The 17,362-nt window shown below is 42.7% G+C and overlaps 1 protein-coding gene across 3 annotated transcripts in view; it reads left to right on the forward strand.

Moving 5' to 3' along the window:
* The window catches only part of DDX31 (DEAD-box helicase 31), an 88,139-nt gene that overhangs the window by 46,669 nt on the left and 24,108 nt on the right, over positions 1–17,362 (forward strand). For 2 of the 3 annotated variants that reach the window (XM_030207772.1, XM_030207771.1), the window contains exons 17-18: positions 8,479–8,618; positions 11,269–11,350. In XM_030207772.1, the coding sequence (XP_030063632.1) occupies positions 8,479–8,618; positions 11,269–11,350 (222 nt within the window). Of the gene's footprint in view, positions 1–8,478; positions 8,619–9,020; positions 9,120–11,268; positions 11,351–17,362 lie in introns of those variants that run through there. The other variant, XM_030207773.1, reaches the window with a different exon arrangement.

The raw sequence follows: 17,362 nt of genomic DNA on the forward strand, positions 1-17,362 counted from the left end.
TTTAAAGATTAAAATCAACCTCACAAAGATGTTTAGACAGGATTTGAATATGGAGCATGATTCAGTGCCTTAGGGAAACTGTTCAGCATTCAGTGTAGCAAAGTGGAGCTGCAGATGGTGAAGGGTATGTATAAGAAGCAACTTGCCAGACAAGAATGATGAACTGGTACATAGGCAAACTTCCTTCAGCAAAATAAGAGAGGTGTTTATTAAAAACTAATTCAGTGGAAGCAGAAACTGTTTTATGTGCTAAAGAGAAACGAAAACAATTTCATTCTAAGCTGTTGGATCTGAGATCAGGAATCATCATTGTTACTTCAGGCAGTGCTTCCCAATTCTTTATTCAACATGACTTAAAACACTGGCCAAAACAAAATGGCAGGCCTTCAGTCTTTCTTTTTGTCAACCATTTCTTCTCCATCATGTCCCAAAGAAGGGCAAGAGTGGTGGTTAATACACGGCCCATGAATATGTGCTGCTACCCCTCTGCATGGTTTCCAATCTAACAAGAAGCTGGTGCAGAAAGAGGGGCAAGACCCAAGCAGATCTAGAGAGAGAGTTGCAATCCTGTTTCCCCTAACCCCATTCACTAATTTTGCAGCCACATTTGGGGACACAATCTAAAGTTTGGGTACAAGAAGAAAACAGGAAAAGGTGAAAACAAAAGTGCAAAAACTGGCTTGGAAGTCCAAAAGAACCAAAAGTAGTGGAGATGGCCCAAAAGAATGGAGATGTGAGTTCAGATCAAAACACAACCAGTTCTTGGTTCCTTGTGAGTTTTGATCTGTACTCACGGATCCATTCTTTTGAGCCATCTTCACTATTTTTGGTTGGTTTATGTACGCAATGTCTCAATTCTCAGATAGTTTACCTGAGCAAATCAAAAGCTGTTTGTTTAGTATGCATCATAGTCTGCAGAGTTTGCTTCCATAATGAAATGTTTTCTTTCCAGGAAAAGATTATGTAGCAACTGTAAATGTAAATTTAATGCATCATAAAGAGATGGAGAGAATACACCTATCCATGTGAAGTGTCACACTGCTTTAGAACTCATCACAGGATTTTTTTTGTTTGTTTTAGATCCGGGGGTTCTCAACCCAGTCCTTGGGACACACCTAGCCAGTCAAGTTTTCAGGATACCCACAATGAATACGCATGAATAAATTTGCATATAGTGGAGGTAGGGCATGCAAATCTGTTTAATGCATATTCATTGGTGGGTATCCTGAAAACCTGACTGGCTAGGTGTGTCCCAAAGACTGGGTCGAGAACGCCTGTTTTAGATTAAACACTTTTTTCCAAATTCTTCGCAAAGTGCATTACATTTAGGTGCATAGTTATTGGAAGGTGAAGTTACTTGACCAAGGTCACAAGGAGTGACTATAGAAATTGAACCCTGGTTTCCCTGCTTTTGCTTTTTCCACCCATTTCTTCATAGATGGTTGAAAGCCACTTAATCTTAAAACTATTCTGCAGAAAAGAACTGGCAGCTGTTGTAAAGGAGCCAACCTTTGAACACAGTTATCTGCTACTTGCATAACAAGACCATTCTCTCTTTTAAATGATTTCTTCAGTTCACTGGTCAATCAGCCCTTCAGAAACCGCAGACTTTACCAAGCTGATCAGTGTCAGGCTGTTCTGTTTTCCTGCCAGTGATAACTAGGTGCATTTCACCAGAACCTAGTTTTGATAATGCATGAAGGGAAGGAAACAACTGCTGAATTTTCCATAGCTAAGTTGACTCTGCAGTAACGGGTAAAAACATCTAACTTTTAATAATTATCTGAGTGAAACATGCCATAAAAGTCTCACAATATATTTATATGCTACTGCTAATGGTTTTAACAAAAATTATTTCGTGCTGGGTGGACAACAGAAATGTAAATTGGATATTGCTGCTGATGCCTAAGCATGAGGTGAAAGCTCTAAAGCCCTTGGGAAGTCTCTTTGCCCCTGGAGCTGAGTCCACAAGCACTGACCTGCAGGGCACAATTAATACCTGATCGCATCTTACATGTGCCCCCTAGGGCAGAAGCTGCTTTTAACAGAGGATTCAGGTGTATCCAGCAGCAAGAGGGATTGTAGTTAAACTCAGTGTGTGTGTGGTTTCTGTTCCCATAGAAAATGTATGCTATCTGAGAGCTTTTTTTCATGCTATTGACAAGTTATCTGTTAAGCTGCCTTTCGCTGTCCCTATTCTCCCAGTCTTGTCTTCATTATCCATTATTTGAGCTCATTACCTCTGCCCCATGTGCTTCTCTGAGCTGGGAGAGAGAGGCATGCCATGCATTAATCAAGACCAGAGTAAATTAAGTGCCCTCACATTAAGATTCAACATCTACACTGCCCAGTGTGCCCATGCTTTGTCACACTAGGGTCATCCTCCATAAATATATACAGATTGCTCTCCTTATCTTGTACCCTGGCTGAGTTACACGCCTGCATGTACCTGAGAACCTTGTTGGCTGTGATGGGATAGACCACTCCACTGACTGAGTGACAGAGGACTTTTGACAGAGAAACTACAGCATTGAAGAAAGAGAATGCTGCTGTGCGGGGACTAATAAGATTTGTTATTATAAAGGAGGGGGGACTTCACTTTGTTTATAACCAATATTTATTCTACAGAGATAGGTTGGATAGACGGCCTGTCTGTATTAACTAGGGTAGGAGTTAGATTGCCCTTTCAGAGCTATAAATAAAGTACTTCACACAGATCACTTTACTGATGGTGAGTAAGCTACTCTGAAGTGAATTTTCAGAGAAATATGGCTGCATAACTATGAGGTGGGAGGAAAACCCATTGAAAATTCCACTGAATTTTCCCCTGTATGATGGTGAAAACACTTATGCTGTCCACAGCAGGCTGCTCTGGGCCAGTTGCTTTCCTGCTGCATAGGTACCATGTTTCTGCCATGTAGTCTGCCTAGTGTCATGGCTAGCCCTTGCTTCACTTTTACCAGCAATAAGAAGGGGTGGTGCCACCAAGTGCATGGTTGGTGGTGTAAAATGTACACACAGATTCCATTAAACCTGTGGGATAGTTGTTTGTTTTCCAGCGCTTGACATACCGCAAATAGATCCAAAAAGGTGACTAAGCTGTTTACAAAACAAGAAGTAATGCTGATGGAGGTAGAGTTGCAGAGAAAGCTGAGGGTGGGGAGAGGTTAGGGACTACAGAAAGAGCAAAGGACAAACTTGAGAGGCGGGAGTGTCAAAAGCTAGAGAGAAAAAGTGAGTTTTGGGAAGGGAGGAGACAGTTTGAAGGTGAGAGGGAAGGGAATTCCAAAGCTTAGGATCTAGATAGCTTAAGGCGGTGTCACGGGAAATGTAGAGCAGAGGGAGTGCAAAGTAGATTATCAGAGGAAGAATGGAGAAAGTGGAAAGGAGTATAAGGGGTCAGAAATTTGTGCAAATAGGCTGGGGCAGATGGAGGATGGCGTTTAAAAAACAACATAAGAATTTTGAAGTGGATACATGAGGAGCAGGGCAGCCAAAGTTCAAGGTGGAGGAGAGGGGTGATGTGATCAAAGCAGTGTGCACGATAAATGAGTTTAACGTCTGTTGATTGGATTAGTTGAAGATGTTTAAGTGAGAGTAGTGGAAGACCAGCATAAAGAGAATTACAGAAGTTGATCTGAGTGATCACCAGGGCAAGGAGGAGAGTGCGAAGAGATTGAGAGGAAAGAGAAGAACGAATAGAGCAGATGTGGTGAAGGGTGAAGAAGGAAGAATGGACCAGCAACCAGCGGGTGAAGATAGAGAACTGAAAATGAGACATCTCTCTCTTGGCATCTAATCCAGCTCCTCAGTATTTTCTGTCTCCAGCAGGTGGATAGATGGACCCACTTTTCAGCTGCTGGTTCTGAGTGTTTTGCTCCTGGTCCAGTTGAGCTTTGTGAGTGGCTTGAGTCTGCAGAGTCATATCTGGAGGTCTTTATATCCCTGTCTGTGGTACCCTGTGAATTGACTTCTTCCCTCCCTTCACCTCTCTCCTGTTTCCTGTGAAGCTCTCTTTTTCCAGCACAACAACCTTAAAAAAAAAAAAAGAAGGAAAGAGGTTTGCTGGAGAGCATGGGACAGAGTATCGGTCCTGAGCCTTTCTCATCTGTGGTAAGACTTATGGAAACTGAGCTTGAGGGGAGCAACCAGCAGTGGTAAGTGTGACTAAAGTTTGACTGAGAACCACTTGGAGGGCTGCAGGTTCTGGTTGGTGCAGGGGAGAGATCCTGACTCACTGCTTGGGACACGTTGTGCTGTACATGTGACAGTCTGGGGTGAATGGCGACTCCCATGGAGACAGTTAAGCGGTGTTCCCGCTTTGGGACCCGCTAGACAGCGTCATGGCATTGCAGTTCATGCAAGCCAGAAATCCCGCGGGACACAGAAGAAATAGCAGCAGCATATCTTCGGATTTGGTGTAGCATCCAAATTTGCTGGAGTCTTAATGCTGCAGTTTAATGCAGGAGAGCCACTTTGTTGGGGTCGACTGGCAGTGAGGAGCAGCCTCTGTCTGATCACGCACGGCCTACATCAGTCGCCAGGACAGCACCAGCAGGGGTCTGGTGGCTCAGGAGGAGGCTCTCCTTATGGGCTGAGTGGGAAAACATCTACAGGACTGGCAGCGGTGCACATAGCTGGGGTAGAAAACGTGCAGGTGGACTATCTCAGCCAGATAGTGCTGGATCCGGAGGAATGGAGTCTGGGGGACAGTGCCTTCCAACTCATTGTAGGCAAGTGGAGAGCGCCTCTTCAATCTGATGGCAACATTTTGCAAAACCAAGGCCTAGTGGTTTTTCAGCTGACGCAGAGATCCTCGATTGGAGGGTCTGGATGCCTTAGTGCAGCATTGTCAGGGCTTCTATATGTTTCCTCCATAACCTCTCATAGGCAGTCTCTTCAGAAAGTCAGCCATCACAAGGATCTGGTAGTATTGGTTGTGCTGGATTGGCCTTGCAGACCATGGTACTGGGATCTGATGTGTCTCCTGGTAGAGGGGATTGAACTCCTCTCGCATGAGGATAGGCTAAAGAGGTTAGGCTCTTCAGCTTGGAAAAGAGACGGATGAGGGAAGATGTGATTGAGGTCTACAAAATCCTGAGTGGTGTAGAATGAGTAGAAGTAAATCGATTTTTTTACTCGTTCCAAAAGTACAAAGACTAAGGGACACTCGAGGAAGTTACATGGAAATAGTTTTAATACAAATAGGAGGAAATATTTTTTCACTCAACAAATAATTAAGCTTTGGAACTCTTTGCCGGAGGATGTGGTAACAGCAGTTAGTGTATCTGGGTCTGAAAAAAAGGTTTGGACAGATTCCTGGAGGGAAAGTCCATAGTCTGCTGTTGAGACAAAAATGAGAAGCAACAGCTTGCCTGGGAGTTGTAGTATGGAGTGTTGCCATGATTTGGATTTCTGCAAGGACTTGTGACCTGGCTTGGCCACTGTTCGGAAAACAGGATACTGGGCTAGAATGGACCATTGGTCTGAGCCAGTACGGCTATTCTTATGTTCTTATGTTAACTGCTGCATCTTCTGCTTTTGGGGGAGTTTCTGTTACAGGGGCTGGAGCGCTTGCCAGATCAGGCACTGTTTTGTCTTATGTCCTGGCTCTATAGAGGGAGTGCTTAAGAAGAAGAAATATTCAGGTCGATCATTTCAACACTCTTGAGTTCTAGGAAGCAGTCTATGTCCTTGGGGTATGTTCACATGTTACATATTTTTGAGGATTGGTGCATTGAGCATATTATTCCGTTGTGAGCATTCTTCCACATATCTTGGAGAGTTTGCAAAACAGTTTGGATAAGGGCCTTGCCCTTGCCTCGTTGTGAGTGCAGGTGGTGGCTCTGGATGTTGTGCGTTCCGTCTTTGCCCGCTGGTTTGTCCTGTGCCCCTCTTGGGATCTGAATCTGGTTTTGTTGGCATTGGTCTCCCCTCTGTTTGCACCTCTGGGGGGGGAGGGGGGTACACGCTGAAGATGGTCTTCTTTGTGGCTATAACCTCCATGTGTCTGATATCAGAGCTGCACTCTTTTGTGCAGGGAGCCTTTCCTCAAGTTTTCCAGTGAGTGAGTGGTTCTGCAACTGGTTCTGTCCTTTCTTCCCAATGTAGTGTTTGATTTCCTTCTGTCAGTTTTGCTGCTGATGTTGGGCAGTGAGGAGGCTCTCCAGAGCAGTGCAGGTTGCAGAAGTTGGATGTTTGCAGGACCCTGCAGATGAACTTGCAGAAAACTCATGAATTTCATTGTTTGGACCACCTGTTTGTCCTTTTGAGTGGCTGTAACAAAGGTGCAGCAGCGTCCAAGGCTACCATGGCGCTGTGGATTAAAGAAGTGGTAGCCTCGGCATATCTTCTTAAAGGGAAATTGGTTCCCTCATTCCTGAAGGCTCATCCCACACGGGGGCAAGTGACCTCGTGTGCAGAGTGTTCTCTGGTTCCTCCTCAGGACATTTACAGAGTGGCAGTCTGGTCCTCCTAACCTTTTGTGCAGGCACAACAGGATGTGGCCTTTGAGATGTGGGTTTTGCAGGTGGGGCTTCAAGTGACCCACCCTTAATGGTCATTGCTTTGGTATTTCCCATCTGTCTGATGCCTGTATGAAGGGACGCTATTGAAGGAGAAATTAGGGCTTACCTGCTAATTTTCTTTCTTTTAGTCCCTCCAGACTGGCACAGAGCCCACCTTTTGTCATATATCCGCACGTTCGATGATGAATAAAATGTGGGTGTTGGGGGTGCTCATGGTTTTTGTCTGTGAGGTCTGGTTGTTCAGGTATGTTTCAAACGAAAAAAGGAATACAAGAGAGACAGTAGTCTAATGTTCAATAGTTATTATGGGGTCAAGTATCAACCTGCCTGTCTGGCATTGCTGCCTGGATGTCTCCACGCCATCTGAAACTAAACATGACCAAGACTGAGCTTCTTATCTTTCCCCCTAAACCAACCTTTCCTCCTCCCCCATTCTCTATTTCTGTGGATAACATTCTCATCCTTCCTGTCTCATCAGCTTGTAACCTTGGGGTCATCTTCGACTCCTCCCTCTCCTTCTCTGCACATATTCAGCTGACTGCTAAAACTTGTTGTTTCTTTCTCTATATATAATTCGCCCTTTCCTTTTTGAGCACAGTACCAGAACCCTCTTCCACACTCTTATCTCCTCTCGCTTAGACTATTGCAACTTGCTTCTCACAGGTCTCCCACTTAGCCATTTCTCTCCTCTTCAATCTGTTCAAAATTCTGCTGCACGACTAATATTCCGCCAGTGTCGTTATGCTCATATTAGCCCTCTCCTCGAGTCACTTCACTGGCTTCCTATCTGTTTCCACATACAGTTCAAACTCCTCTTATTGACCTATAAGTGCATTCACTCTGCAGCTCCTCAGTACCTCTCCACTCTCATCTCTCCCTACATTCCTCCCCGGGAACTCCATTCACTGGATAAATCTCTCTTATCTGCACCCTTCTCCACTGCTAACTCCAGATTCCGTTCCTTTTATCTTGCTGTACCATATGCCTGGAATAGACTTCCTGAGCCGGTACGCCAAGCTCCATCTCTGGCCGTCTTCAAATCTAAGCTAAAAGTCCACCTTTTTGATGCCGCTTTTAACTCCTAACCCTTATTCACTTGTTCAGAACCCTTATTTTATCATCCTTACTTTAATATTCCCTTATCTCTTGCTTGTCCTGTTTGTCTGTCCTAATTAGATTGTAAGCTCTGTGGAGCAGGGACTGTCTCTTCATGTTCAAGTGTACAGCGCTGCGTACGTCTAGTAGCTCTTTAGAAATGATAAGCAGTAGTAGTAGTCATATATCCGCACGGTCGTTGATGAATAAAATGTGGGTATTGGGGGTGCTCATGGTTTTCTGCTGTGAGATCTGGTTGTTCAGGTTTGTTTCAAACGAAAAAAGGAATTCAAGAGAGACAGTAGTCTAATGTTCAATAGTTATCATGGGGTCAAGTCAAGGGGAGGTTCAGTGGGTTGCATGGACAACAGCAGCATGTGGTTTTCTGGATTAGCTGGAGGATGGGCAACAGAGGTGGTTTTCTGGATTAGCTGGAGGATGGGCAACAGAGGTGGTTTTCTGGATTAGCTGGAGGATGGGCAATAGAGAGGGAATTTGTACATTGGCGGTTTTTGTTTACAAAGGTTATCTGCTTGGCTTTACATATGGTCTGGAGGGACTAAAAAAATTAGCAGGTAAGCCCTATTTTCCCCTTAATTCTGCCCACAGCTCTCTATGGCTTAAAAATGCTGACCGATGTGTGCTGAATATTGGATCAATGATGTTTAAGTGAGAACCTGAGCAGCTTTTAAGATCCCATCCTTCACCTCTGGCTCCAGTCGTCTCCATTCACCCAGTTGTAACTAGACATTGGTATTACAGGCCTCTGACTGCCTCCTATCAGCCATCTGAGGGCCAGATGTATTAAACGTTTGCTCTCATCAGCACTGAGTATTATTCTTTTTTTCCCTTTCAGTATAATGCTCCCTGCTCTCCTACAGAGTACATTCACAGGATCGGGAGGACAGCTCGGATTGGTTCTCAAGGAAACAGCCTGCTGGTTCTTGCTCCTTCTGAGGTGAAATATATCGACTCATTGGCCGCTTACAGCATCAGGTCAGCAGAGAAAACTTTATTATAAACTGTCCCCAGGGGTTCTAGGTCAGGCTGGGTCTTGATCTGTTGACATTCACTTTTGTGAATTTGGATTTGAAATTGAGTACTCAACTCTTCTAAATGTGAGTGCAAGGCAGTCACGTATTCATTTACTTGAGTTAATTCCCTGCCCAAATTTTCCACTATCTGGTTGCACCTGAAGAAGTGGAGGGTGAAGTGACTTACCCAATGTGGTAAACATAAAAAGTGAGGATCCTCACGGGTATTTGCCACTTTACACCCATGAGGATCCTAGTTCTCCACTTCTTCGTTTGTTTGGGTGACTTACCCAAGGTCACAAAGAGTGTAAATTTGAACCCTGGCCTCTCTGATTCACAATCCGCTTCTCTAATCTATTCTCAGCACCACTTCCAAATCTGCTTTTCCTAAACCAATACATCTCTTTACACCCTGCTGGCTCTGGAAAGCTTGTTCCAGCCTGAAGATGATGTGACCCAAAAAGTGAGCTCTTAATAATCTGTATTTTTCCTTTTTTATTGACTTTTTTTGAAAACAGGTATAAATAGAAATCTAAGCCACTTTGAACTGAAACTTGTTTTTGGATAATAGTGGGATACAGGAATGCAAAAATAAATAAATATCTTGATTTCTTGGGTTTAGATGTCCTCCTTCCACCAGGTTTCAGAGATTCCTTTTGTATCTACCTCTTCATTTTGTGCTATATATTCCAACTCTCCCTTTTTATTTTTAAGACTTCTAGCATTTGAATAACAGACACTTAAATTGTGTTTTTTCCCTGCATCTAAGAGCTGCTTAGAAGTTGACAGGGATAATTTGCTTCCTTTACTGTGCTCTCCCCTTAAACATTCCTGGCTTTGTTTCATCATTGTTGAAACCTCTCTATTGGGATTCCCTAAATGTCCTGTTTTAATAGTATCCTTCAAAGATACCCTACTTCAAACCATATGTTCCTGAGCGATTGTTGGCTTCCCCCCAACAGTTTAAAAGCTGCTCTGCCTCCTTTTTAAATGTTAGTGCCAGCAGCTTGGTTCGATCCTGATTTAAGTTGGAGTCTGTCCTTTCGTAATCGCCGCCTCCTTTCCCAGAATATTGCCCAGTTTCTAACAAATAAGTCCCTCGTCTCCGCACTATCTTCTCAATCACGCATTGAGATTTTGGAGCTCTGCCTGCCTCTTGGGTCTTGAACGTGGAGCATTTCTAAAAATGCTGCCCTGGAGGATCTGGATTTCAACTTTCTACCTAAAAGCCTAAATTTAGCTACCATACCCACCTCCCACATTTTTCTATGTCATTGGTACCCACATGTACTAAGACAGCCAGCTGCTCCCCAGCACTACCTAAAGTCTTGTCTAGGTGACACGTGAGGTCCGCCACCTTTGCACCAGGCAGGCAAATGTCCAGGCAATCCTCAAATCCACCAGCCACTCAACATGCCTAATGATTGAATCACCAACTACAACGGCTGTCCTAACCCTTCCCTCCTGGGCAGCAGCCCCTGGAGACACAGTGCGAGAGGATATTGCATCCCCTGGTGGGCAGGTCCTGGCTATAGGATTACTTCCTACTTACCAGGGTAATGCTTTTTTTTTTTTAGGAGACCTCCCTCTTCCAAGGCAGCACAGGGGCTGCCAGAGTGGATTTTAAAGCACAATTACAAAGTGATGTTTAAGAAATTATAGGGTTTAATTTTCTGACCAACAAAAGAGTGATGACAGAGATAAAACACTGAGGACTAAAATGAACAATAGTTAAATGTAGAAATGGACTTTTAATGAAAATGGCCTTATACTTGTACTTAAACTGATATGCATACAGCCTGTGCATTCGCATGTTCATCTGATCTGAGCAAAGACATTCCTAGGGGTGGGATTTAGACTTGGGTGTACACTGGATTAAAAAGGCTAGAAAATTTGTACTGCTGAATAGCAGATGTAAGTCTGTGTGTTTATACCAGGGCAGTGTATGAGATTAGGGCTTTAGACAAAACTTCAGCCATGCACCCCCCCCCCCCCCCGCCCGCCCGCCACACACACACCCTACCACCAAATTAATTCTCAAGCCTCTTGGACCCTCCAACCATCATGACATCTGAACACCACCTCTCCCTGAATAATGTGTGTAAATGGGCAGTTTGTCCCTGCCCACTCTCCCTGTTGATAAAATGTTCCCTGTTGTTTCTTCGAGCTTATATAGTTGTCAGGTCCTGTTTTGCTTAGCCAGCAGCTGCTTTTTCCACCTCCCCAGGAGCTGCTGCCCTAGGTGACTGGTGGTCCAGCTGAGCTTGGTGTATAATGTCCATGAGATCATTTTCAGAAGGAAAGTATGTGCATACTTTCCCTTTAAAATCAGTGTTAATTTATATGCATATCTGTTGCATAAATTAGGTGATCTGTAATAAAATTACTGTAGAGAGTATCTGAGTGGGCACATCTTCTGTTTTCCCTTAGCATCAAAGTATAAAGCCAGACAGGGTGCATACTTGGACCAGGCCCACCAGGAGCCCATGCTGTTTGGTGTGGTAGGAAGCAGGCAACCCTATACATCCACAGCAAATCTGTCAAGAGTTTGTAATAGTAATTTATGCCCAAATCACCCGTACCTGATGCATGGTGCCTTTCCCTTGTTTCAGTGTCTCAGAAGTGAAAATGGAAGACATTCTTTGCAGCTTAATGATGGATGAGCATTTTAAGGCCAGAAGACAGAGCAAAAAGGTGATGGTCTATGATGAGCTGTGTTTCTTCTCTACAGAATGTTTGAAAAAGTAGTTATTTACAATTTTCTGGCCGATATTCAAAACTATTTAACTGGCCAGAATGCACCTGGCCAGTTAAATAGTGTTTTAGCGCCTACGTGTGAATATCCAGCGAGAGATGACTGGTTATCTTCTGAATATCCGCGGTTAGCAGCTAACCAGCTGTATCGCATGATATAGCTGGTTAGGCATGGGTATTCAGCACCAAACTGACTATGTTTGGTGGTTAAAATAGGCCGCATAAATAGCAGGCCTATCTCTAAGCACTTAACCAGTTAGTGCTGAATATCGTCCTAACCGGTTAAGGTTACTGCAGTTAACAGTGAAACCAGATATTGAATGTTGGTCGCCGGATACAGCCCGGCATTGAATATCTAGTCTGACCGCCGACGTTGGACAGTCACCGCACAGCCTAATACTGGCTGACTATCAAGGGGTTTATCTTTTGAAACTAAAACAAACTACTGAAAACATTAATAAGTGGTGATTTAGTGTAGTTTGTCTAGGAACTGCGCCATTCAAATCAGGATGTGCAAAATTTCCCAAGTATTATACAAAAGGCTTGCTGAACACAGAGCCTTTTATACAATATCTATAAGGACTTGAGAGATGCATATGTAGTTTGCCACAAAAACAGCAGTTTTACAAAGAAACTTGCTCAAGAAAAAAGCAGCTTCAGTTGGGGTTTTGAACATGTAAGTGCTGGCACTTACACTTGTTAGGGGTGATTATGCAGCCTATATGTAAATGCCAAATTTTACAAACCTGGATTTCCAAGGGAAGCCAATTAGAGTCATGTTAGAGCGATAAACACAATTGCTCCCTCAATCATACCTGCAAACCGGAGATCCAAGTGAACAGCAAGCTGACATGTCTTTTTTGGTACAAGTCTAGATTTTTTTTTTTAAGTATGTGTGTATTGCCATTGCAAAATTGGAAATATGTGTGTTCTTTTCAGGCCTGTCCAGAGCACAGGCCTTTGAAAATCCTGTTGCTGCAGATATCAGTAGTGACTTCTACAAACCATTTATAGAATCTGGGGGTACATGTATACCTGAGTATTGTGTAAAATATGCACATACATCATAACTCTACTTCCACTCCACCAGGCTATGCGCCCAGCAATAGCCTACATACAAATTGTCTAAAAAGTAGACGCACTCTTTCCGTACAGTAGAATGGATCAGCAGGAAGTTGGGTTCTGTAATACCTTTTTGTCCCTCTAGAGGGCAACCGTATCAGATTAGCAACAAGGATCTGCAAAAGTGATGTATTATTACATGTGCGTTATGTGCAGATGCATGAACACACCCTTACTTGCTCTTCATCGCTCTGGTTTTACTCAATCTCAGCTCTGAATCCGCTGTGTTATGTGGCAGTATACTGCCTGTCAATGGCAAAATGTTTATCCAGTGAAGATTAGCACAAACGTGAGCTGGAAATCTAGGAAACGTATGCTGTAGTTGTGGTGTTGCAAAGCAGGTGCAGTCATTAATGTGCAGACACCTTGCAGCATATTTGCAAAGAGAAAACACCAGGTGGTGAGTGCAAAGCGTCTGCTTGATTTTTAGATGCTGTTTTTGCGGGCACTGAAGTGTGGTCAAACTAGTGCACATATTTTGAAAACCAAATCTACACATAGTTCTTTCCCCTCTTGACCAAACTCCACCACTTTCCTACAAGTGCCGCTCTTTAAACTGGTTAAAAGTGCTCACGTTGTGGAAACATATATATACTTTTAGCTGCCCCGAGGGGGAACAATATTCACTGTGGGCAATCTATTTGGTAAATCTCCTTTTTAAATATTACCCTTTACTTTAAAATGTATCTGAATGTTTAACTTAATTTCTCTGTTATCACCTTCCCAAACACACAGCTGTAAGATTTCAGCTTTACTATGGGGAAAATTGGACTTGGGGGGGGGGGGGGGCGAGGAGGAGGACAAGAACAGAGGAGGAGTTTCAATAATCTAATGAATGGATTAATTGTTTGTTTATTTTCCACCAATCCAGTGTCGTTAGTAGATTACAATAAATGTGCATAAATGGCAAACATAATGAAACAAATGTACAGATGTGGTGTAAAAGAGCTATGATAAGTGGGAAGGATTCATTGCTGTGAAATAATTGCTATTCTCACTCCATCTGTATATGTACCATGTTGAAGGACTAGCATATTAACACCTTATTTGAGCTGCTCTCATGAAAGCTTGCATACGGCTCTCTGGTTTTGACTAAATGGACAGTTTATTGTTATAACGAACATTTTGTTGATTTTCGTGGTCTAAACAACATTTTCTCCCTCATGATTAATTCTCCTTCCAAACCTCTGCCCTATTAAATGTAGAGAAGTATGCAGCCCAACAGGCAGAATTGTTGCATGACTTCACATTATATTCATGCCACATTTTGCCTGAAAACAGACTTTTTTGTTCTACATGCTTTATTTGGTGACAGCATAGGATAAAAAAATCAGCTGGTGCTTTATTCCAGATTGGGTGTAGTTTTAGATCAATAAAATGTCTCCACAAGCACCCATAGAAATAAATATAGATTAGTGCTTTGACATTTATATAGTACCCTAAATGAGGACATCTGAGAACAAATTACTTACAAGTTCAAGTCTCAGCACCAGAGAGTTTACAAGGTAAGTGGATACCTGAAGCACTGGGAAAGGTGTTTTAGTTAGTCACAATGACTGTCTTTGGCAGAGCCAGGGTTTCAACTCCAGTCTTCCATTTTCTAGTCAATTATTTTAGGTCACCTTTTTTTTTTCTCTTTCAATTTTGTAAACACATACTGTATATATATATGTGGAATTTTACTTCTAGGAAACAGTTTTAACTGATCGTTTCTTATTTTGACTTGTACAACATAGCGACTCCTGCAGGGCTCATCTTTCTGCCTAGTGCTGCTCAATGTTAGCTTTCCTGCAAGCCTTACTCTGCCTTCTGTGAAACCAGAATTGTAGCAGTCTAGGCACCTCTCAGGAAAACAAAGCAAACTTGTCTTGGGAGCTTGGACAGGCATTCTTCCTTTCTCTCTGCCATATTTTTGGAGGGGTTGGAGGTAGGAGAAATGAGTGCTTTCTGTTTGTTGAATTGTGCCCTCATCTTAATCCCTCATTTTTTCTTGTTAAACCAGGGAGAGAAATAGATGGCGGATTTTCAGGATTTAGACTGGAAGAAGGCAAAGACAAAAAAAATTCTGAATCCCTTCCTTTGTAATATATTGCCACATTATCACTAAATCCCCTGACAGTTCTGACAGTGAACCAAGTCATCTGTCACTTAAGCTTGAGCTCTCTTTAATTTTCTGCTGGAATCTGCAGCAGGTTGTCTTTAATTTCAGGCCTTTATTGGAATTCTGAAGCCTCTCTCGCTGCCTCCTTGGCTCTCTGATCTATTCTGAGTGCCGTTACACAATGTGTACACTAACCAACAGTGCGATTCAGCAAGGGGCTGACGCACTGTTTATTTAACACTCTGGAGGGATTTTCTTGCTTATTCGGTCCTGGCTGCCCAACTTTTCAATATCGCTTTGACAACTGCTATATGCCCCCTCCTTCTCATTAATTTTAAACAGTTAAAACACAAGGAGAGAGAAAGTGTGGGGTAGCGGGGGGAGAGAGGAAAAAGTTTTCATTATTAAAGTGCTTTAGTTTTAATAACGGAGGATTCTGTCCGCCAGGGAAAAGGGCAACTTGGCTAATTTCACATTCATATTAAAAAGGGCTGGGAGGGGGACACTGGGTTCTTGTGAATGCAGCTGGAAAAAATACTTTTAAAAAACAGTTTTCCATTTGGCATTGGAAGAGGAGAAGCCATCTTGTTAATGACAACAGCAAAGGTCCAGTTCTTTTAGTTCCATGGCAGGTGTCTGTAGTCTGCCCAGGCTGGCTCTTAGCCATTGGAATGACCTTGTCTTCCCCAAAGAGTAACCTTTAACTATGACTAATTGCAGACTGATGTAAAAGAATATTTCCGTTTTATGATTATACCAGTGACTATAACTCCCTCATCAGATCATTACAATACAAGAGTTGTCCTACTGGGTCAGATAAGGATCCATCTAGCCCAATACCCTGTTCCAACAGTGCCTAATCTAGGTCACAAGTACCTGGTAGAGTCCCCAAAAAGTAGCAAGATTCCAGGCTACTTAACCCCAGGGATAAGCACTGGCTTTCCCCATATCTTCCTTAATAATGGTTTATGGACCTTTCCTCCAGGCATTTGTCCAAACCTTTTTTAAACTCAGCTACATTAACTGCTTTTACTGCTTGCTCCAACAATGAATTCCAGAGCTTAATTATATGTTAAATGGGAAAACATTTCTCCTATTAGGTTTGAATGTCCTATTACGTAACCTTATGACATTGTCCCCTAGTTTTTGCAGTTTTTGAAAGAGTACACAAATGATTCATATTTACCCATTCCACTCCACTCGTGATTTTATAGACGTCTACCATATCTCCCCTCAGCCGTCTCTTCTCCAAGCCGAAGAGCCCTAACCTCTTTAGCCTTTCCTCATTTGAGAGTCATTCATCCCCTTAATTATTTTGGTCGCTGTTCTTTGTATCTTTTTAAAGATATGGCAACCAGATCATCTGGGTTTCCCTTTAGGTACTTACAGATTTTGGAATATATATTTTTTCCAGTCTGACATCCCTGGGTGCAGGGGTGCGAAACTGGGGAGGCCACTTACTGATCTGAGAATGGCAAGTGAAATAAGATTTCTCTCGCTTGGGCCATGATTAGATATTGTTCTGATAGAACTAACAGCCCATGGAAATCCCCCTACTTTTATCTGACTGGAAATATTCAGTAAAGAGTTATATATCATAGATCAACGTTAAAGGAAACCTCTGAAAAACTTCAGATTAGTTAAAATAAAAATCCCATCTTCCCATTTGAAGTCTAAGATATTTGAATTTTCCAGTGCATCGTTTGCTTTTCATCTCATCAAAAAAAAACAACCTAAAATCTGTGTATATATGTGAAGGGGAAAAGAGGCTGAGTCTGTGTTTCCAGCAGCCCCAGCCCGCAATGGTATAGTGAAGGTGATGATGGGACTCTTGAACTGAAAAAGATATGACATTAAGGGTCTAATTTATCAAAGGTCCCTTGCATTTTATGCCTATGGGACACAGCATCTGGGATAAATGCAATCTAGTTTTAGTGTGTTAAAGAACTGTTGACACTTGGAGATGGATAACAGGCTCAGAGAGGAAATGGTCTGCAAAGCTGGGATTTTAGTCCAAAAAAAGTTTCTTTCTAGGGGAAAGACGAGTTAAAGCTAAATGTGGTTGAAGAGCAGCTCTGATTGCATGAAACTGTAAAAGGAGAGGTGGGTCATGCTCAGAAAACAACAATCCATATGTTATGCTTCCTAAAATGGTATGAAACAGATAGACTATTCAGACCTTCATGGCCAGGTAGGACAGTGATTTCTTTGGCCTCTGCTCATGGACTATTTCTATCAAATTTCAAAAATGAAACTGAGAGGCTCTCTCAGTGGATCAGTATGAGAGTATCTGGGTTCAATTCCTAACCCTTGTCTTGTTCTGAGTGGACATAAGGAAAATGAAGCTGTAAATGCTTCAGGGGCAGTGTACACAGCCTCTGGGGAGAGGGAGTCCGTCATTGCCCTGTGGCAACACCTTGTAGATAGAATTAGGACTCATGACTGTTGGGCTTTTGGCCAAGGACTATGGCTGCAATGACCTGGGTTGGATGAGTGGGGAGGAGAGATATACTTTATAAAAGAGCAAAATCTCCAGGTATTTGTGAATGAAACTTCACAGCATCAGATTCAAGTTTTGATGAAAATCTCTGAAATTCTTATCCTAAACATAGCAATTTTTGAACCACAAAAATATCTGTTTTTTTTGTTTTGAAAATCTCTGATTTCCAGACGTTTTTGTGCTCTTTATATATTTCTTTGTACCATTTTCAAACAAAAAAAAAAAAGTC

The sequence above is a fragment of the Microcaecilia unicolor genome, chromosome 6, assembly GCF_901765095.1.
Source record: "Microcaecilia unicolor chromosome 6, aMicUni1.1, whole genome shotgun sequence".
Taxonomy (NCBI): domain Eukaryota; kingdom Metazoa; phylum Chordata; class Amphibia; order Gymnophiona; family Siphonopidae; genus Microcaecilia; species Microcaecilia unicolor.